The 23,205-nt window shown below is 38.5% G+C and overlaps 1 protein-coding gene across 1 annotated transcript; it reads left to right on the plus strand.

Moving 5' to 3' along the window:
* On the plus strand, window positions 1-22,906 carry LOC141441546 (facilitated trehalose transporter Tret1-like). The gene is made up of 9 exons (XM_074106313.1): window positions 1-225; window positions 3,874-3,983; window positions 10,964-11,083; window positions 11,805-11,960; window positions 17,965-18,132; window positions 18,433-18,565; window positions 20,731-20,960; window positions 21,825-22,019; window positions 22,614-22,906. The coding sequence occupies exons 1-9, from the start codon at window positions 159-161 to the stop codon at window positions 22,881-22,883; spliced, it is 1,449 nt and encodes a 482-aa protein (XP_073962414.1). The 5' UTR covers window positions 1-158; the 3' UTR covers window positions 22,884-22,906.
* The last annotated feature ends 299 nt before the right edge of the window (window positions 22,907-23,205 follow it).

Below are 23,205 nucleotides of genomic sequence, written 5' to 3' on the forward strand. Positions count from 1 at the left end.
ATCGTATCTCCAGTATCGTCATGAATACTTCTGAGGATAGACGCCTGTACCGCTAAATTGGCTGAAGTATCTATAAACTTGTTCCAAAGTGAACTTAGCCAATTTATTTAAGCAAATTGTAGTGATATTTTTCAAGATTTTCTGTGATTTATTTTAAAATGAAAAAGTTTTATTTCCTGTTCGGTGAAGGGAGCAAGGTGAACCAGATAATTTGTGCAATATTAAGTAAGTATATTTTGTTTTTTTTTTTTTAGTTGAGTCGTTAAAATTGAATTTGTTTCTATATAAATTGGTGTTTCCATATAAATTGCCGTAATACTTAATTTATAGTACATTGTGTCTTAAGGGCGGTAAACAAGGAATTACGAACGAGAGTCTATTGGAAGCCCGAAGTCGATGTTCGTAATTCTAGTACCGTCCGTGCGACATACAATGTTTTTCATCACATTTCCGAGTAAATTTTTATATTTCTAAAAGAAAAAAATATAATTGTTCCAAATATTGGCGATACCTTAGGCTGCGCTCTTGGCAGCGCCGCCCTCCCCCTCCCCCTCCCGCAGCATGCGCCGCAACGTGCGTGTGCAGGTGGTCCTGCAGCAGCGCGCGCAGCGCCATCAGTACGCACATTGACTCATTTACCGACCACAGGTTTCATGACAAGCACATTAAGGTCGAGGGTTTTATTTGGGGGGTTGCAACCAAGGTAGCCTGCATGTTACGACACTGTTTACGAGCAAGTGTGTTGAAAAAAACTTTACATCTCGTGGCTTAGCGGTCTAAATTCCGGGATTCTCCATGCGACTATCTCAATCCTTCGGGAAAAATTATGTAAAAAGTAGCCTTTGTGTTATTCCTAAACTCCAATTCAATGGAATCTGACAATCCTGTAGACACTTCCAGCCTACTAATATAAACACCGGGCTGCCTAAGGCTTTGTGATGTGATATTATTCTTTTTAACCCCCGACGAAAAAGAGGGGTGTTATAAGTTTGACCGCTATGTGTGTCTGTGTGTCTGTCTGTGGCACCGTAGCTCTTAAACGGGTGGACCGATTTGAATGCGGTTTTTTTTTTATTTGAAAGCTGGTTTTCTAGCGATGGATCTTAGACATGATTTATCAAAATCGGTTCAGCCGTTTCAAGATCATCGGATCTTTTGTTCGCTGCGGTAGGAATCTTAGACGCATAATGGATATTTACTTTACTTTCAAACATATTTGGGACCTAAAATTTGAAACACCCATGTATGCTATATAGCTATGCAAGATTATGAAATTCTCGGCCTGATGCTGCAGCCACGATATCCAGAACACTAGTAGGTACACTCTTAATAAAACTTTAGCAGATATATCGTGTTTGGGTTCGTTTTGATCAGTTTTTGATTCTACAAATAATGCAATGGTGGCAACAGGATGAGCTGATGCTGCAGCCAGGATAGGATATCCAACACACTAGTACAGTTAAAAAAAAAAATATCAAAGTTTAAAAAACATGAAATAAAAACTTAAATTTAAAATTTAAAAAACCCCCGACTTAAAAAACGCCAGCAAAAATAAAAATAAAAACGCCCGAAAAAAACGCTGCGGAAAAATAATTATGCGCTACCTAGCTGTTGCCCGCGACTTCATCTGCGAAGAATTCGTTTATCTCTATCCCGCGGGGACTATGCTGATTTCCCGCAAAATTAGCCTAAGTTAATTTAGTATAAAGTATCTAGTAATATTTTTTTATCTAAGCGTCGTCGGTGTCGGGGGACCCGGTAAGGTTAACATGAAACTAAATATGTTGTATTTTTTAAAGTATTAACCTTAGCGGTCCCCCGACACCGGCAACGCTTAGATATAAAAATATTACTAGATACTTGATACTAAATTAACTTAGGCTAATTTTGCGGGAAATCAGCATAGTCCCCGCGGGATAGAGATAAACGAATTCTTCGCAGATGAAGTCGCGGGCAACAGCTAGGTAGCGCATAATTATTTTTTACTTTTTAATTGTCTTTTCAAGCAGCGTTTTTTTTTTGATTCCTTTTAGATCATAATTGCAACAATAGGGACATATATAATCAGGTGTGCCCACGATAGGGTGTCTTAAATATGTAGAAAATTGACAGATTCTATTGAATTGTAAGTCTTAGTTATATACTACATACCTATTAAATTTCGTTCAAATCCATCGAACAGCGTATAATCTAACCAACAAAAAGTTGGAAAACCCCGACTTTGTCACTTCAATGTTTAATATCTCAAAAACAGCTGAACCGATTTTGATAAAACACGTCTAAGAACCATCGCTAGAAAACCTGCTTTCAAGTAAAAAAACCGCATCCAAATCGATCCACCCGTTTAAGAGCTACGGTGCCATAGACAGACACACATCATCATCATCATCAGCCCACAGCAGTCCACTGCTGGACATAGGCCTCTTCCATGGCGTGCCACAACACTCTGTCTTCAGCCCCTCGCATCCATCCCCCGCCAGCGATCCTCTTAAGGTCTCTTAAGGTCCTCTTAAGGACAGACACACATAACGGTCAAACTTATAACATCCCTCTTTTTGTGTCGGGGGTTAAAAACGTTTACAAACTGTAGCATTCATTAAATTTTTAGGGATTTACATTACGATGGATAAACATTATTTTAATAGAGATCTTTGCAATTTCTAAGTTCAATATCTCAAAAACAGATGGAGCGACTTTAATGAAGCATAGCTAAGAACTGTCTCAAGAAAGCTCTCTTTCATTTGAATACTGCATCAAAATTGGTCCATCCATATGAGAGCTAAGATACCATATACAGACAGACAGAAGTTGGCGTCAAACTTATAACACCTATTCTATTTGCGTCGGGGGTTAACAACATTACAAAATAAATTAACCTTGCCTAGAAAACCTAAACACAAGAAACACAACAATCAAACAATATCTGTTCAATAAATATTTATTAACATCATTTAAAGAGACAACTTTACATTTGCCTTCACAAATCAACTCAATATTATTATCAATGAACAGTCTTGTTCTAGCGTGGGCAAAGTTTCATTTTTCTGAACGCAAAAAAACGTTGTCGTACGTTTTATCGTCAGATTTTGAGGCAAGTGATCATGGTCAATATTGTTTGTATACACATAGGAGCAGTCAAATATGTGCTATGAAAAGTTATGACTCCTATCATCTTTGAGAATTCTAGTTAAAATTACTAAATTAAACGGTTCAACGAAAATACGAACTGAAACATGGATGCACAGAAAAAAAAACAGAAAAAGAGACCAGCGCTGGGAATCGAACCCATGTCCTCAGCATTTAGTGCAGAATGCCATACCCCTACACCACTACTGGACAGGAGTCTAGACACAAATTTCTCCCATGCACCACACATTTCAGCCTGTTTCCTTTCTTAGCCACTTAAGCAGCGACACTAGCTGGGTACGACTCCCAGCGCTGGTCTCTTTTCCTGAGCATCCACGTTTAAGCTTGTATTTTCGTTGGATTTTACGGGATGACCGTAAAAGTAACAAATTTGGAGTTGAAATAAAAAACACAAAAAGACTCCAAAAACCAATCATAATTTGATTGGTTAATAGCGACATCTCTTGTCCGGGTGAGCGGTTAGTTTCGAAGGAGTGTTGATGTTTCTCGATGAGAGCTAAAACATAGATGTCGCTAGTAACGCTGCTTAAGTGGCTAAGAAAGGAAAAAAGCAGGCTGAAATGTGTGGCGCATGCGCATGTGAGAAATTTGTGCCTAGTATCCTTATTACAAGCTTTGCTTAGTTTGGGTCAATTGGTGTCAAGTGTTCCATGATATATTTTTTATCATTATACGCCTATGATCCTATTTACTTGCACTATTCTAATCTAACTTCGTCTTTCACAGTTAATTTACCGGTATTCGTTTATGGAGCAAGCATAGGCTGGATGTCTCCAATGACCCTCTTACTACAATCTAAGGATTCACCGAGAGGCACACCACTTACCGACTTAGAAGTAAGTTATTCTACTTATATTCTACTTATCGAATTACAAAAAAAAACAAATTTAACTTCGTTATTGCCATATATATTAAATTAAATTCTGCGTCATTTGTTCTTCTCAGAAATCTGTAAAGTCTTCTGCTTCTATTAAAAACAATGTGACACCATAATACTAACTGCGACGGATGCGTGTAATATTATACTAAAATCCATTTTTTTAAATGTTATGAACGTATACTATGTGATTTAAGGTTGATAGGCTTAAATTCAAAGAAATGTACATCAATCCTAAGAACATTTAGTCCCATCGTTATACTTTCTTCTCGGCAATAATAAATTAAGTAGGTAGTTTTAGTACAAAAAAATTGGGACACGTTTGTCAGAAGTGTTTTTATAAATCGATTAAAGACACTTCTGGTTGAACTTGTTATCTGTGCAAACATGTTAAGCCATTAAGAAGAGTAAGAAATGAGAAAATTTCCTTACAAACTTTACCCCCCATTTTAACTCTTTAGGGGTAATTATATCGATTTCACCTACACAGATAATTTTTAATTATAATCGAGAACTTGTATAGGTACCTATTTTCATACTTCTAATAGACTGAGAGGTGGCAGGAATTTTTAAAACGATCATGGAAACGGTTAGACTCATTTTTATGTGTTGTAGAGTGGTCTGCTGATGTGAATAATTTTGGTCTGCCTGCTCTCAGTGGGTGCAACTTTGAGATATAGCGCATAAAAGAGGCTTTATTGTTGCGAAAAAAAAACGATAACAGAAATGGTTAGTTTTAGTACATATTCAAAGTATGGCGTCTCCTCATGTGAAACGAATTGGTCTGCCTGCTCTCAGTGGTTGCATTTCGGAGCTATGACGCGCGCAAGTCGCTTTATTGTTGTGAAAAAAAAACGATAAGGGAAATGGTCAGTTTTGAAACCAATTCCAAGTATGACATCACCGCCGCTGAAACAAGTTGGTCTGCCGGCTCTAAGTGGTTGTATTTCAGAGCTATGATGCTCGCAAGATGCTTAATTGTAAAGAAAATTCAAGGTAATGGTAATCAATAAAATAAATCTCAGAGACCGTTAGTACTAGAAAGCTGTAATTTGGTATAAATTTACTTATCTATCACGCCAACAAAGTGGTAAAATAAAAAAGAATTAAAAAAAATTTTTTTAGGGTACCTCCCATAGACATAAAATGAAGGTGATTTTTATTTTTCTCACCTAACCCTGCATTGTGGGGTATCGTTGGATAGGTCTTTTAAAACCAATGGGGGGTTGCTAAGACGATTTTTCGATTCAGTGATCTGTTTGTGAAATATTCAACTTTAAAGTGAAAACTTTCATCAAAATCGAGCGTCTCCCCCCCCTCTAAAATCTAAACCGTTGGGTGGAAAAATTTGAAAAATTAAGGATGGTAGTAAGTATATCAAATTTACAAGAAATATTATAACGACTAAGATTGTTTGAGAATTTGTAGTAGTTCAAGAGTTACTAGCAGCTTAAGGTATAAAACATACCTAAACTTGGAAGATTCCGTACACAATACGAAATCCTTAGAAAAATATTAAGTACTTGATTTTTTCGTAATGGCTACGGAACCCTTTCTTGGGCATGTCCGATACGCTCTTGGCCGGTTTTTGTTAATTCAACTTACTTGTATAAGAAGTCTTCTCTAAGAAGTTTGGCTAAGTGCCACTTGCAAGCGCATGAAACACAGTCGGAGTTGAAGCGTCGTGAAATCAGGAATCGTTTACGAAATCCCCATCTTTGTTACCAAAGCTGATTACACTATAATTATAACTGATTGCCGCAGATAGTCGGGCTCTCAGATTATCGCGCTTGGTTATTAGTCACAGCGCCGTCTCAGTTCAAAGTCGTGGAGGTTTAGCCTTCACCTTAGCTCTCCACTCCTGTCGGTTAGCGGCCTCGTTCTCCCACTGAGACGGCACTATGGTGCAACTTTTCATGGTTCTCTTTAGCACGTCCTTATAACTCAAAACTTGCCCGCCATGCTTACGCTTGCCATCCTCAAGTTCTGACCAAAAGACGCGCTTCGTCACCCGCTGCTCTGACATTCGCGTAACGTGTCCGCTCCACCGAAGTGGTCGCCGCATGAGGTAGGACTCAATGCCACCTACCTACATTTGCTCTGCGCAGCACTTCGGTATTCCGTACATGATCAGACCATTTGATCCTTCAAACTTTTCGGAGGCATCTTAGGTGGAAACGGTCTAGCTTGCGGATGTGCCTGTGATACGCGGTCCACGCTTCAGCAGAATGCAATAAGTTAGGAAGGACGATGGACATGTACACAAAGATCTTTGTGACTAGTTTAAGGTCATGCGAACAGAAAACCTTGAAATCCAACTTACCGAATGCTGCAGCTGCAGCTCCGATTCGGCTGTTAATCTCGGCGTCAAGGTCACACACACACGCGCTAGCACACAACCTTGCTTCACCCCACAGGTAACGGGTAAGAAGTTTGATTGTTCACTCTCGAGAGCGACGCAGCACTGCATGTCGTCATGCAGGAGTCGGAGAAGTCTCACAAAGTTTTCTGTGCATCCTATCTTACTGTGATCACCCATAGAGCTTCTCGAGGGACACTATCAAAGGTTTTCTCGAGATCGACGAAGCAGATGCACATGCGGCGGCTTTGCTCTCTGTTCTTTTCCTGTAATTGCCGCAGTGAGAAAATAGCGCCCAGATTAACAGCCAAATCGGAGCTGCAGCTGCAGCATTATATAAATTGGATTTCAAGCTCTTCTGTACGCATGACCTTAAACTAGTCGTAAAGCCAGCCAGCCAGCTAGTCGTATCTCTGTGTACATGTCCATGGTCGTTCCTTACTTATTGTACTCTGCTGAAGCGTGGATGGTGTATCGCAGGCACATTCGCATGCTAGACCGTTTCTACCTAAGATGCCTCAGAAAACTTTGAAGGATCAAATGGTCTGATTCGTGTGCGGAATACGGAAGTGCTGCTGCGCAGGGCCAATGTAGGTGGCATTGAGTCCTACCTCATGCGGTGACAACTTCGGTGGTGCGGACACGTTACGCGAATTAGGTCGAATGCCAAACTGAGTCTCAGGCAATATTTTTTAAGAAAGTTCCTTAAGGCGGTTCATTAGGACTCGGGCAAATATTTTCCCAGGGACTTACATCAGAGAAGTACTCCTTTGTTCTTATATAAGACTTTCAAGGCTGATGGGACTCTCTCTTCTCTCCACATCAGCTGAAAGAGCTCCCATACGGCCGTATGCAATTCCTCAACGCCGTATTTGAGCAGTTCACCCGGCATAAAATCAATGCCGACCGCGCGCTTATTTTTTTGTTGCTTTATACTTAGCAAGAACAACCTTGCTTTGTCTCAGCGGCTAGTCCAGCTTTATGTCAATAGGAAGTTGGGAAATTGAGCGAACGTGTTCCAGGTCAACCGACCTATCTACGTTCAGCAGAGAGTTGAAATGTTCTGCCTATCGCATCAGCACTTCTTCCTTACCTTTAAAAAGGCCTTCGCCACTAACAGGCTTAAGTGGGACTTTTGCAAGTGAAGTCGTGCCGATTAGCTTTTTAATTTCACCATAGAACTTCCCTAGCTGATTAGTATTTGCAAGCCACTGCAAATAGCGAGCTTTGTCTTGCCATCACTTGTCTTTTGTTTCCCGAGCTAGTCTGCGTAGCTCCAGGTCACTACTTTTGTGCTGCCGTAGAGGACGTCGGTTATCAATCGCCTTTCTAAGGACTCCATCATTCTCATCAATCCAATCCTCGTGTTTTGGTTTTGGACTTTCAGACCTCAATCAGCATCAAGATCGCCATGATCTTATTAGAAAGAGGCAACGCAGCAATCAAGAGTCATAGTATATTTTCCTTGATCCCGAGATCCGTAAGCCTATCAACGGTTAGAGACATCGGCTTAGTTCTACCAGATATACAAGGCAAGGAGGATGGAGGCGGAGACGAAGTTTCGTCACAACAAGCCTATGATCGGTCCAGAAGTGTGCACCACGCATGACACGGGTGATTAGGACTTGGGAAACATCTCTTTGGCGTACGATGGCATAATCTATCAGATGCGTGTTTGGACCTTGGATGCATCCACGTGTTTTAATGCTTGGCGGGAAGTCTGAACATTGCGTTTGTAACTGCAAGATGAAATTGTGCACAGAAATTTAGTAGCAGCTATATGTTATCGTTCATTCTGCCTACTCCGTGTCTACCTAGAACATTAGGCCATGCAATAAAGTCCTGTCTGACTCTGGCATTGAAATCACCTAACAAAAGGATCTGCTCCCTAGGTCGTACACTCTCTATACAGTGACTCCACGGAGCTTATCCAACATACAACATGATAACATAAAGGTAGTAGTTGTTATCCAGGTGAAGGCGCAAAGTGATCACGCGGTCCGAGATGTGCACCGGATTCTCTTGTAACTTCTTAATGAGTTGATCCTTGAACCGCAAATCCTACGCCTGACCTTCGCGGCTCGGTCGAGGCGAGTCCTTTCCAGAAGAATGTATACCCGCCACCTTACTCCACCAGCTCACCCTCATCAGCAAGGTGTGTTTCGCTGAGAGCAGCTCCATCGATATTATAGCGAGAGAGTTCCCGAGCTACAATGGCGGTCTTATGCTCTGGGCAGGCGTTGTCATTACGATCAAGAAGAGTTCGCACGTTCCATGCACCAAATCTCATTTCCGATTGATTTATAGTATAATTATTATTTATTTTATTTCGATCACGTGTTCAAGGCAGCCGCGGTTACACTACACCTTCCGTGTGTTTGGCGTGAGCTTTTTTCAGGACACCTTTTCTAGCCCCTTCCAAGGCTAAGCAAAGAGAGCAGTGCTGCTCTGATGCTCCGGGTGCTGCCGAACCCTCTCAGTCCCCCCAGTGCAGAATGAAGCGACCACGGTGTCATACAACACCCCCCAGAGCCGCCCACGTGTTGGCCTCAGACAAAGCCCGGTTGCATCAAACCAAAACCTTTCTACTTCAGCCATTCGCCGTGGGACTTTGTTGCTTCTAATATTTGTATAAATGAATACGGACTCCTTAATATAAAATGGTAATTCACCGTTTCACTTGATTTGATACCCAGTAGAGGATTACAAAGAAAAATCAAGTAATCGTGAAATCAGGAATCGATTACGAAATCCCCATCTTTGTTACCAAAGCTGATTACATTATATTATATAAGTAAGTTGAATTAATAAAAACCGGCCAAGAGCGTATCGGACACGCCCAAGAAAGGGTTCCGTAGCCATTACGAAAAAATCAAGTACTTAATATTTTTCTAAGGATTTCGTATTGTGTACGGAATCTTTCAAGTTTAGGTATGTTTTATACCTTAGGCTGCTAGTAACTCTTGAACTACTACAAATTCTCAAACAATCTTAGTCGTTATAATATTTCTTGTAAATTTGATATACTTACTACCATCCTTAATTTTTCCAAATTTTTCCACCCAACGGTTTAGATTTTAGAGGGGGGAGACGCTCGATTTTGATGAAAGTTTTCACTTTAAAGTTGAATATTTCACAAACAGATCACTGAATCGAAAAATCGTCTTAGCAACCCCCCATTGGTTTTAAAAGACCTATCCAACGATACCCCACAATGCAGGGTTAGGTGAGAAAAATAAAAATCACCCTCATTTTATGTCTATGGGAGGTACCCTAAAAAATTTTTTTTTATTCTTTTTTATTTTACCACTTTGTTGGCGTGATAGATAGGTAAATTTATACCAAATTACAGCTTTCTAGTACTAACGGTCTCTGAGATTTATTTTATTGATTACCATTACCTTGAATTTTCTTTACAATTAAGCATCTTGCGAGCATCATAGCTCTGAAATACAACCACTTAGAGCCGGCAGACCAACTTGTTTCAGCGGCGGTGATGTCATACTTGGAATTGGTTCCAAAACTGACCATTTCCCTTATCGTTTTTTTTCACAACAATAAAGCGACTTGCGCGCGTCATAGCTCCGAAATGCAACCACTGAGAGCAGGCAGACCAATTCGTTTCACATGAGGAGACGCCATACTTTGAATATGTACTAAAACTAACCATTTCTGTTATCGTTTTTTTTTCGCAACAATAAAGCCTCTTTGATGAGCTATATCTCAAAGTTGCACCCACTGAGAGCAGGCAGACCAAAATTATTCACATCAGCAGACCACTCTACAACACATAAAAATGAGTCTAACCGTTTCCATGATCGTTTTAAAAATTCCTGCCACCTCTTAGACTATAAGTCCAGTAATGAGAAATTTACCATACAATCTTTAGGTACCCCCATTTTACTTCTTTAGGGGGGAAATTTATCCATTTCACCTACACAGATGATTTTTAATTCTAATGGAGAACTTACCTACTTTCATACTTCTAAGTCCAGAAATGAGAAAATTCCATACAATCTTTACCCCCCATTTTACCTCTTTAGGGGGGGAATTTTATCCATTTCACTTACACAGATAATTTTTAATTGTAATAAAGATTTTATACACCTATTTTCATACGTCTTAGTCCAGAAATGAGATAATTTTCATACAAACTTTACCCCCCATTTTACCCCTTTAGGGGGGAATGTCATCCATTTTACCTAAACAGATAATTTGTAATTGTAATCGAGAACTTATACACCTTACTTTATACTTCTAAGTCCAGAAATGAGAAAATTCCATATAAACTTCACCCCCCTATTTCACCCCTTTAGAGGATGAATTTCTAAAAATCCTTTCTTAGTGCTCATTTACATCATAAAAAGAACCCCTGTACCAAATTTTAAGTTTATAGGCCCAGCAGTTTGGGCTGTGCATTGATCTATAAGTCAGTCAGTCAGTCAGTTTTTTATTTTATATATATAATAGATTTTGATATGATACATTTTTTGTACAGATTTGTGGTATGCAATAAAGAATATTTGTTTTGTATTGTATTTAATTTGTAATGGTCTTCTTCTTCTTCTTCTTGATTTCAGGTATCATGGATGGCCTCATCAGCTTATCTGGTCTGCGTGCTAGCTGACTTCCTCATGGCTTTCATGGGAGACCGCATCGGAAGGAAATACACACTGCTCTTTATGTCAGCGATGGGAGGGGTAAATATAAATAAGTTTTTTGTTAATAATTTCATTTTTAATACAAGCTTTTTGCTGATTATACTTTCTGTTGACTGTATTTGCACTGTATTTCCGTACCAAAATTCAATTCGATGCCATTAACCGTTGAGGAGTCCCGTCCTGCAGAGACGATCCTGGCTGGACCACTAGGATATCACTACCAGATTATTATATTGTCACCAGATTTACATAAGTATGCCAAATTTCAAGTCAATTCGACTACTGAAAGTGGGTCAAATTCAACTTGCAAGATTTGATCCGCACATACATACTCGTACCATACCTACATAGGTACATAATATAAATTGCAAGTTAAATAAAAGCTTGCTTGCTTGCTTACCGAATCTTTTCGTAGTATTAATATGAATCTTTGAATTAGAATAACCTTGATGACAATTTAATACAATAGCATCATCGAGCTGATCTGATGATGGAGCTGGAAGCCAGGTACTGGAACTCCATGGCAGAATAACGTAACGTTTAACTTTAGGTTTGTTAGAAGTTAGTGTAAACTCAACCGTCATCACTCCAGCACTATAAGACACGTCTTTCATTCCTGAAGATACCGAAAAAGAAGAAGTGTGCAGTTCGACCAAAATTTATGTCTAGGGTCTGATAATAAAGTTGTCATGGAGGATTACGATTAAAGCGCGTTTTTACTATAAGATCTAAGACTAACGTAATCCTTCACATGTTTCAGTGCTGCTGGATAATAAAGCTGTCTTCCATGGAGACATGGGCATTCATCCTGGCCCGCTGCACGGTGGGAATCATCATGGCTGGCTCCTACGTCACTTGCCCTTTATACACCAAAGAAATAAGCGAAGACTGCATAAGAGGCGTTCTGGGTACCCTAGTTAGTAAAGTCACGATTAATTTTATTGGTGAAATAAAATCAAATAACTCGCGTCTTAAATTGAGTTAAGCTTGACATGCTTCGGGCTAATTCGTAGCCCTTCCTCTCGAAGCACACACCACGGATTTAAGGCGTTAGTTATCCGGTTTAATTTCACTTTGAGTGAGTCTCGCTGTAGTTTCATGTTCTTGATTAATTTTCGCTGTATTATCTTCTTCATTATCACTATCTGCCGGAAGACGTCTACCGTCGAACGTCCTTGGTGGTCTCTTCCTTAGAACGCTGCAATGTATGGTAACTTGCCACTTGCATTGACCAGTTGCTCGAAACTCTCGTGACTGTGTTATTCCTTGTTAATGGAAGCCTCTGTGTGCTTATATCAATGTCAGTAATGTGTAAAACTTGTAGCTCAGTGAATCGTAAATAGTGTAGGTAAAGACTCAAGTTTTGAAGTCCACATTTAAAGAATTCGACTCATATTTACGGGACTTTGAGCTTAAAAGACTTCAGAGTCTTTTAAGTCGTGAGTCGAGTCCTTTTTCGAGTCTTATCAAGTCCTTTAGTCACAAGTTAAGCTTTAAAAGAGACTCCAGCCATCGTATCTTCTAGTCTTTTTGAACTTTAAGCATGCCTCAAAAAGACTCGAGTCCTAACAATCGAAAAATCGTCAGTAAGAGGGTGTTTTTTTTATTACTTAGTAAGGGTTTTTTATTGAGTGAGTGCGTTTGTGAATCATGAATATTTTCGTAGCAAGCAAGAATGCACTTAAGATACAAGGTAAAAAGGGCTAGTTTTTAATAATAAATTGAGGAAATCGGATAAACAGACAGAATTTAAAACCAAAAAATGTACTGATTGATATAGTACACCAAGTATCCCTACAAGTACATTTTAGGTGTAATCATAACTCAGTTAAAACACTCAAGTCTTTATAAGGGACTCGAGACCTCTATAGAAAACTCGAGTCTCTATATAAGAATCAAGTCCCCGACACATTGAAAATAACTCAAGCTTCGATTAAATGACTAAAGCCTAAAAAACTAAGTCTAGTCTTATAAATGAACACTCAACTGATTTGAGTCTTTACCAACACTAATCGTAGACCTTGCGAAATAGCTAAAATATTATAATCTTTACTTTTTAAACCCGCGGGGTCAACAATGACTCGCCATTTTGAAATAGTCCAAGAACTGAATTAACCAAAAAAACTATATCTGCTAAAAAAACTGCAGAGAAAAGCATCGAAAAGCAAGATACACAAAGAGAATATTTCGGCTTAAATTGAAACAGAGGTGCTTCGCTCGCCCTTTGCGATCCATGAATTGACAGTGATAATAACACGATTATAATTGACATCTCGTGTTGAATTATCAGCCACCGGCCAATGACGATACATTACTGACCAGACAATTATTGGTTGATACTTAGGATGTATTTTTTGGGATGATGAGGCATAGGGCGAGTCTTGCTACTTTCTATAATCATCATTATCATCATATCAGTCATAGGACGTAGTCACTTGGACATAGGCCTCTCCCATAGACCTCCACTTACTTCGGTTAGAAGCGGCCTGCATCTAAACTCCAATTCAATAGAATCTGACAATCCTGTAGACACTTCCAGCCTACTAATATAAACACCGGGCTGCCTAAGGCTTTGTGATGTGACTATTATTCTTTTTTGATTCCTTTTAGATGATAATTGCAACAACAGGGACATATATAATCAAGTGTGCCCACGATAGGGTGTCTTAAATATGTAGAAAATTGACAGATTCTATTGAATTGTACTTTAGTTAATGATAATAGAATCTGACAATCCTGTAGACACTTCCAGCCTACTAATATAAACACCGGGCTGCCTAAGGCTTTGTGATGTGACTATTATTCTTTTTTGATTCCTTTTAGATGATAATTGCAACAACAGGGACATATATAATCAAGTGTGCCCACGATAGGGTGTCTTAAAATGTAGAAAATTGACAGATTCTATTGAATTGTACTTTAGTTAATGATATTCTGTTCCATTCACACTTATTTTTACTCCGATGCCATGCCATGACGTACGGGGGTCTTTTTAAAATTCATCATCATCCCAGCCTATATACGTCCCACTGCTGGGCACAGGCCTCCTCTCAGAACAAGAGGGCTTGGGCCATAGTTCCCACGCGGGCCCAGTGCGGATTGGGAACTTCACACCAGGGCTTTAAATACCGTTAAAAAGTGGTAACGTTACCAACTGTCAAACCGATTTAACGTTAAATGAAAATTAACGTTAAACGATTTACCGTTACTTATACAACTTTTTACCGGTAAAAAAAATGGTAACGTTATCAGCTATTCATTAAATTAACGTTAATTCAAAAGTATCGGTAAATCATTTTAACGGTATTTATATTACTATTTACCGGTAAGCTTGGGTAACGTTAAATTTTAGATTATCCTCATTTATCGAGCGAGTATGCACGCGCTAAATTGGCAACACTCGGTAGCATAGCAAACATTACCGATAGTGTTACTTCGGTATCGTTATAATAATGTGAATTGGGTAACGTTAACAAGCCCTACAATGTAAAGTAAATTTACCGGTAAAAATAACGGTAATTAGGTAACGTTAAATAATGTTAAGTTATCAATTAACGTTAAATTTTAATACCGGTAGGGGAGATAGGGGAGCATTGGGCACTTTTTTACTTAAGTCGTAATAAAAATGTTATTGTTTAACAAAATCAACTTTTTACTTCTTATATTAGTAGTACATATATTTGGCTTCAATTATCACGAAGAACGTATACAATTATATAATCAGTTTCAAAATTGCAAGAGTTTTTCTAAACACTGTCAAAAGTGCCCAAACCTCCCAATGGTCGGGTGGTTTGGGCACCTCAATGGGAGGTTTGGGCACTGTATTAAATACGCCACTTAATGGTAAATTACTTGAGTATTAAACAATGTAACTATAAAAACTTGCAATAAAATCGACAAACAATCAACTGTTTTAATGATGGGCTTATCAAAAGTATAGTTAGAGATGCCACGCTTGACCCATATTGTTGGGTTTGGCTATTTCGTTTTGATGTCTTTCAATGGGACACTTACACTTGATATATATTCGATCTCTGGATACATAAATGTATACGTATCTTACTCATACGCATTTTTTTCTTTATTGCACATGCATTGTCATAAGCCAATTGACGCGTTTACACTTTTGACAGTCCATAATTCAATTTAGAAGATGTTGTGATTGTGAGATATTTACTCTGACAGTTTTACTTCTTCATCTTTGGTGGATATATGGCTAGATATGATTTTAGAAGAAACATCTTTAACAGTGCCTTGTTTTAAATATCTTTGGAGATTTGATCTAGGTATGTCGTATTTATTTAAAGTCGCTTTAATTTTTGCTCCCTTTGAAATTTCTTCTATGGCACGTAAAATTATAGCTTTAGGTATTTTGCGTCGCTTATTCTTTTTTTTTAAATTCAAACGGCACTTTTCTAGAAATAATAATATAATAAAAAGTAGCAAACAAACATCAAAAGTAGGTATTTAGTATTCAAATTAAATATTTATACGCAATTAAAACCCGTCCAAATAATTTTATTTTAACAGAACCTACATTTTATACCGATTGCCGAAACAAACAATAGTGGCGGGAGCATTGGGCATGCCCAAACCTCCCTCTAAAATTAGTGCTCAATGCTCCCCACCCCCTCATTTCACAAATAAATTCAAATATGTTTTTTGTAGTTTAATGTTTTACCTTAATTTATACGTTAATATTAGCTTTCGCAAACACATAACTAGATGGCAACACAGAAACTTACGTCTTTTCGCAGATCACGTTGTTATTTCTTTCGATCTCACGTCAAAATATTAACTTTTTCACGCACGAAACGGTCGACGGCATGTGACACTGACAACTAATCAAAATGGCAGATGACATTAGCCTGAGCGGTGTTGCCAGTTACTAAGCTAGCCTACCACAGTATACGAAATTAAGTAGCTTCCATACGACCCGACTTACAAGGTGGTGCCCGAACCTCCCGACTGCCCAATGCTCCCCTACCTCCCCTACTGGGTATTTTTATGATTTTTACCGTTATTTAACGTTACTTATAGTGTGAATTTGGTAACGTTTACAAGCCCTGCTTCACACACACCATTGAATTGCTTCGCAGGTTTGTGCAGGTTTCCTCGCGATGTTTTCCTTCACCGCAAAGCTCGTGGTAAATTTCAAATGTAATTCCACACATGAATTTCGAAAAACTCAGAGGTGCGAGCCGGGGTTTGAATCCACGACCCTCAGCTTGAGAGGCGATAGGTCAAACCACTATGCCACCACGGCTTTTTTCATAAAAAAATAAATTAATATTATCACAGCTTTTCATAGATATGATAAACAGTTCGATAGTTTGGGTATTGACACAGCTGACTAGCCGAGTTGAAATTTAAAATACTATTTTTATATTTAGCTGTGGTCAAATACAAATACGCATGAATAGATTCAAAAGCCGATGAAAGCTGAACTAATGTTACGTAAAAAAAATGCCTCTACACCCAGTGGCACCGCTTGGAAATGACATCAGGAGAATTGAACTAGATCAATTTGAAATAATCTAATTTTTAAACTAGACCTCGTTGTTTTAGCACATTTTTTTTTATAGAAGAGGAAATATATCAAATTGGGTCGATTTAATTCTGAATAGACTTAGATGAATTCTGGCCCTATACCGCACGAAGTGCGAAACTCGAACTTCGTATGTTGCCGTCCCGCTGACGCTTATGTCATTTAATACGCGAGTGAAAGGGACGGTGCGATACGAACTTCGATTTGCGAGTTTCGAAGTAGCCCATCTGATGGTGACAATGATGAATGTAAAACACGCACACTTTTGCAACGACCTATAATGAACACGATGTTATCCATAACCTTGGGTCCGTTGCCTAGTTGGAAATCAGTACTGTCAAGCAGACCTAATTTGGCAGATATTCCGATGACTTCTACAGAAAGTAAGACAACGTGTTAAACAAATTGTCAGACTCAAAACGAACCTTACCAACAAAAAGTTGGAAAACCCCCGACATTGTCACTTCAAAGTTCAATATCTCAAAAACGGCTGAACCGATTTTGATAAAACATGTCTAAGAGCCATTGCTAGAAAACCTGCTTTCAAATAAAAAAATCGCATTCAAATCGGTCCACCCGTTTAAGAACTACGGTGCCACAGACAGACAGACACACACACAGCGGTCAAGCTTATAACACCCTTCTGCGTCGGGGGTTAAAAACACATAAACATCACACCTGTATTCCCAAATGGGGTAAGCAGAGCACACGAAACGTTATCGCTTCGGGGCCACTTTAAGCAATTTTAGGTTTTAAGTTAAAATTTGTTATATTTAAGAAGGAGGAAGCGAGAGTAGTATGCCAGGATCGTAGCAAGTGAAAGAACGTAGTCTCTGCCTACCCCGTTGAGAAAGAGGGGTGATTGGTTGTATAATCCTTTCCCTATCCAGCACTTTGACATGCCAACCACATTGATAGCCGGCCTGATGTTTTTAAACAATCCATTTTTTCTTCTTTCTTTTAATTATTGTTCGTTGTAATTTATTTATTTCTTGGTTTGTTATAGTTATTATTATTATTTTTTCTCTTAAGTTTATTTGTGTATGTATAGATAAGTGGTTTATTTATTTATTATATTTGTGTATCGTTCCGTGAGTCACAGACGGTTCTGGCAGAAAATCAGCGCTGCAGGCGTTTAACGCTTCAGCATAATGCTGAGTCAGCGACCGTTTCACTTTCGCGGGGACACACAACATTGTGTATATTGTATTTAATGTTTTCATGTGTTTTTCTGTATTTTTTTATTTTATTTGTGTTAATTTTGCTGTATATGTGTGTCTTCTGTGTAAGTGAATAAATGTCTTCTTTCTTTCTTTCTTTCTTTCTTTCTTTCTTTCTATGTTCTGTATGTTATATTGAATTATTTTTTCAGGTTATCCTCTTCCACACGACAGGGAATTTATTCCTATATGTGATTGGCGATATTTTGAGCTATAATACGATCTTATGGGTCTGCCTGTCATTGCCGACGCTTCATCTAGTGCTGTTCTTAATGATGCCAGAATCGCCATCGTATTTGGTGAAAACTGGTAATGATGAGGTAAGAAACTTTACGAGTTATATATATATATCATATATCTAATGATAATCATCTAACATAGATATACACCTAAAGCGACGCGTCCTACCGGCCCCAGAAATCTAATAGAGTCGTATCAGATATTTTATGCATGCTTTATTGTCTCAGATAATCTTCCCTTCCCTCTGATGGCTCTGATCTAGTGTCCAAGTACTCTCATTCTGAAAGGCTTGTGCCCAGCAGTGGGACGCATATAGGTTGGGTGATAATGACGATGATGATGCATACAGGTTGGCATTCAGTTGTTTTTTATCTGTCCAGGAAGCAATACGGGTACTGGCATGGCTTCGTTGCCGGGACGAGAGTGATGCTGTTGTAAGGCGTGAATTACAAGTTATCAAAGACGAGCAGACTGCTGATGAGAAGAGCAGCAAGTTTGTGCTAAAGGCTGTCTGTGAGTATAACTTTGACTTAGAAAAAAATCGAAACACACACCTGCAAAATATAAAAAATAAAGTAAAGTGAACTGAAAAGATAGAAAACAATAAAAAACTAACTAAATTCGATAAAATAATATCGATACAAGACCAAACTCCAACAGTAAACTTAAAACATGTAGATAGTTCTTCGAACCGGTGGTAGATTTTTTTGACATTCATAAGTGTTTGTTATAGCCTAAATTGAATAAAGATATTTTGACTTGACTTGAAACTTTAATGCAATGTGATGAAACGCAGTCGGAGGCATGAGATTGAGTGATAGGTTCCAACTGCATGCCCCCGACTGCATTTCATCTAGTAATAATAAGAGTATTTACAGTGGCATTTAGCCAAACTAATTGAACCACATGCTTAAATATTTTGTCTTTTAAATAATTTATAGAATTAGGCGTTACTTTGTGAAGATCCATATCAACGAACTGTAAACAATCACTTACTTTGCTGACCTTATGATGGTTACATCGTATCGCATCATACAGATCCTCCACCTCCACACTGTTAGAACACATAGGTACAGATCCCATAAACCCAACTAGGGTTGCCAAGTCCTCAAACGTAATAGTTAGACAGATTAGCCAGTTTAGCCGGACTTTTGGGCAAAAAGGCCGGACGCTCCATCATGAAGGACTAGCTTATGCCCGAAGCTTTGACGCGCCAAAAAAAATTTTTTTTTTTTTTTATAAATGGTAGCATATGTACTTCCTAGAGTTATAAACTCTATACCAAATTCATCTTAATCGGTTCAGCAGTTTAAGCGTAAAGAAGTAACAGGCAGGCAGACCGACACAGATGGAGAGACTTTGCTTTTGCATTTATAACATTAAGTAGGGATTTTGTGTCTGAGTATACCTATTATGACAAAAACAATGTATGTAATGTCTACGGTTATTATCATTTTTATTTTTATGAACTTATATAGTCACTGGTCAGTTGTAAAAAGCCTAACAAAAGCCAGACAGGCCGGACACCGTTTAATTTGGCCGGACAAGCATTGAAAAAGCCTAACTATGTCCGGCTTTATCCGGACGCCTGGCAACCCTAAACCCAACTATACATGTTAGAGTCTAACGTCTAGTAGCATGGTGAACGATTATGTTGCCCTGAATATTTATGAGCTCTAGTTGAGTTCGAAACGCGTCAGTTTTGTGTGGTGTTCTGGTGTTGATAGTTGGGTTTGTGTAATCTGTGTGTTCTTATAGTGTGGAGGATGGAAAAACATTTGTTGCGAAGACGTAGCTATCGTGAATCCTAATTGATTTAGTTAATGAATCGTAATTGTTTTAGTTCATTGGTCTGTCTTTTATTCGTATACGTCACGCAGTAGATAAAGATTACATAAATGTAACAAACCGCAATAAATTTAAGATATTAAATTGCCATTCTGAACTAAATAAGGCAAGTTAAATAATCCCGTTTGTATTATTGACACAGTAGCTTGGTAACCATTTTATTGTTTAAACGGAAAACAAGATTAGACAAGATTAGTTTAATTTACATTTTACTATTTACTTAAATGATTATGTCGCTTATTTAACTTAGCTTTTTGTTTAGTTTGTTTATAAAACTTTTGACTTTTCTTCAATATCATCATCATATCAACCCACTGTCGGGTACACAGACCTCCTCTCAGAATCATCATCATCATCAGCCGGTAGACTGCAATTGCTGAACAAAGGCCTTCCCCTTAGAACGCCATATTGAACAGAATCCCTCTCAGAAGGAGAAGGCTCAAACCATAGTTCCCACGCAGGCCCAGGGTGGATTTATAACTTTACACACCATTGAATTCCTTCGCTAGCTAAATCTGTGAAGAATTCTTAGGCAATCATAAAAAAATCGGCAGGAAAATGTCAAAGTAACAGACGAAAACAAACGAATGCGAAACAATAGAAGCTTACTCGTAGCATGATTTTATGAGAGATTTTTTTTTGGTGTTGTAGGGGTTATAGCACGCAGCACGGATTGCTGAGGACTTGGGTTCGATTCCCAGCGCTGGTTTCTTTTTCTGGTTTTTCTGTGCATCCATGTCTCAGTTTGTATTTTTGAGAGGATAGACTTTACCATATTCTCAAAACGCGCAGGCCACACACACGTTTACACTCTTTTCCTTTCTTTTTAGTGTCTGATAAAATCCTGTTCAGAGCTTTCTGGATAGCGATGGTGGTGGCGCTCTCTCGAGAAGTATGTGGGGCGATTCCTGTCCTCAACTTTGCTGGCGAGATATTCACCATGGCTTCTGGAGGCTCTGGCTTAGTTTTAACAGCTAACCAGCAAGCTATGATGCTCGGGTTGGTGCAAGTTGCGGGAGCAGCCCTGGCTTCCAGCATCGTGGAGAAGACTGGAAGGAAGGTAGGTTGAAGTTCTTAATTTGAACTTATTCCTTGTGTGACTTCGAATTTGGGAATGAGTTTTTTTTATTCGACTGGATGGAAAACGAGCAAGTGGGTCTCCTGAAGGTAAGAGATCACCACCGCCCATAGTCACCTGCAACACCAGAGGGATTGCAGATGCGTTGCCAACCTAGAGGCCTAAGATGGGATACCTCAAGTGCCAGCAATTTCACCGGGTGTCTTACTCTCCACGCCGAAACACAACAGTGCAAGCACTGCTGCTTCACGGCAGGAATAGCGAGCAAGATGGTAGTAGCAATACGGGCGGACCTTGCACAAGGTCCTACCACCTGTAAAGTGGTAGTGGTAGTTTTCTCTAACAGCCAAGATATGGGCAAAACAAAAACAATTATTTGATTGCGAGAAACAAAATACAAATTGCAAGAAATATTGTAAAACAATTGTCATGAAGCTGTTTAAAGCTAAATGTTAAAAATTAGTAAATGAAGCAGTCCAATTATCTATTCTATGTATCTATTATAGATCAGAATATACCTATTAAGAAACAAGAAGTGCCAATAATAGTCTCTTGGTACAAAATAAAAATAGATCCATCAGTTAACAGTGCTGTAAAAGTAATAAGAAGTATTTTAGAATAATTAACAGCTGATTATTTAGGTTTGATTTATTGCTAAAGGGTACATACTTATTAGTTTGCGGTGGCAGGCGAGGGACTACTGAGACTACAGGCTGTATATATGCTATTACTGGCGCGTGTTAGCCGTATCGCAAGCTAAGCAATCCTGTGTCGCTACAGCCATTTCATTCATTCTCATTCTGAGTTTTCAGCCAGTCATTATAACAATTGTCTTTTATTTTCCAGAAACTTCTCATCAGCACGTCTCTCGTATCTGGCCTGAGCATGTGCGGATTGGCTACATATTTCCTCGCCAAAAACTACGGTTTCTATGCACCTGACTGGCTGCCTATAGCCACATTGTGTCTGTGTATATTTTGCGATGCATCGGGGCTACAGCCTGTCTCCGTGGTATTGACCAGTGAAATGTTCTCGTTTAAGGTGAGATAAAACGAATGAACAATTTTAAAGTTTATACAATTTCGCTGTTAAATAACGGAACTCAAAGCAATAAAGAATGGCTATACTTTAATAATGAAATTATTTTAGAAGATACTCATAAAAGAAAAGGCAAAGAGAAAAAATAAAGCTAAGTAAATAAGGTTAGCTTAGATCTAATGAAATAGTTCGGTATTTTATGGATGGTGTATTGTGTCTTTGTAACATAACGTTGGTGATCATGTTGGTTAGTTAAAATGAACTATACAGATGTAGTAATTAGACATGTTCATCTAAAAATATATTCCATGGGATGTATGTATACCGAGTTTATCTTAAAAAATATCGAAAGATTATTAAGCTGAATCATTATCATAATCATAAAATTGTCGTGTCCGGACATAGTTTTATTTTAATTATAACCAACAACTTAAATACCACGTCGGTAGCCTAAAAGCGTGCAGCCCACTTGGTGTTACCTATGCAATTATGCATGCGGCTACGGAAGCCTATAGAGCTTGTCACTTCGGAGAACTCTCATGCGATCCGTTTCAAATTTATACACTTTTGTTTAATCAAAGTTTAATTTAATTTCAGTACCGAGGCACCGTCATGGCAACAGCAATGGCTTCATCATCTCTCGTAGACTTCATCCAAATGTTGTTCTTCAAACCACTAGCGAACGCAGTGGGAATTCACGTAGCATTTTACTTCTTTGGATTCATTTGCATAATATCTGCTATTTATGTGATACTGAAAGTTCCCGAGACAAAGATGAGGAGTTTGGAAGAGATCCATCGGGATTTAAGGACGAAGAAGGAGAAAGCGTTGGAAGATTCAAAAGATCCCAAGCAATTAGAAGCGTGAATAATAAATATGTTGTTGTTTAATAGGTTTTTATTTATTTGACTTTACTCTATTTATTTATTTAAGGAGAACCAACAGCTTAAAATACAATACAAATTGCAATGTAGTAGAAATAGCAACACAGAGTCAATTACAGGATACCACAGATAGTTATAGTTTACATGTTTAAGTTTAACTTAAACGAGGTGACGCGCACCATATCAAACGACACACCATGCCAAATAAAACACCACAGAATTTCAAATGGAATTACTACACTCCACAACACATAGTACTTATTCATGGTAGGTAGGTACATAATATAATAAAAAACATCTGCGTG

Source organism: Choristoneura fumiferana, chromosome 24 (assembly GCF_025370935.1).
Source record: "Choristoneura fumiferana chromosome 24, NRCan_CFum_1, whole genome shotgun sequence".
Lineage (NCBI taxonomy): Eukaryota > Metazoa > Arthropoda > Insecta > Lepidoptera > Tortricidae > Choristoneura > Choristoneura fumiferana.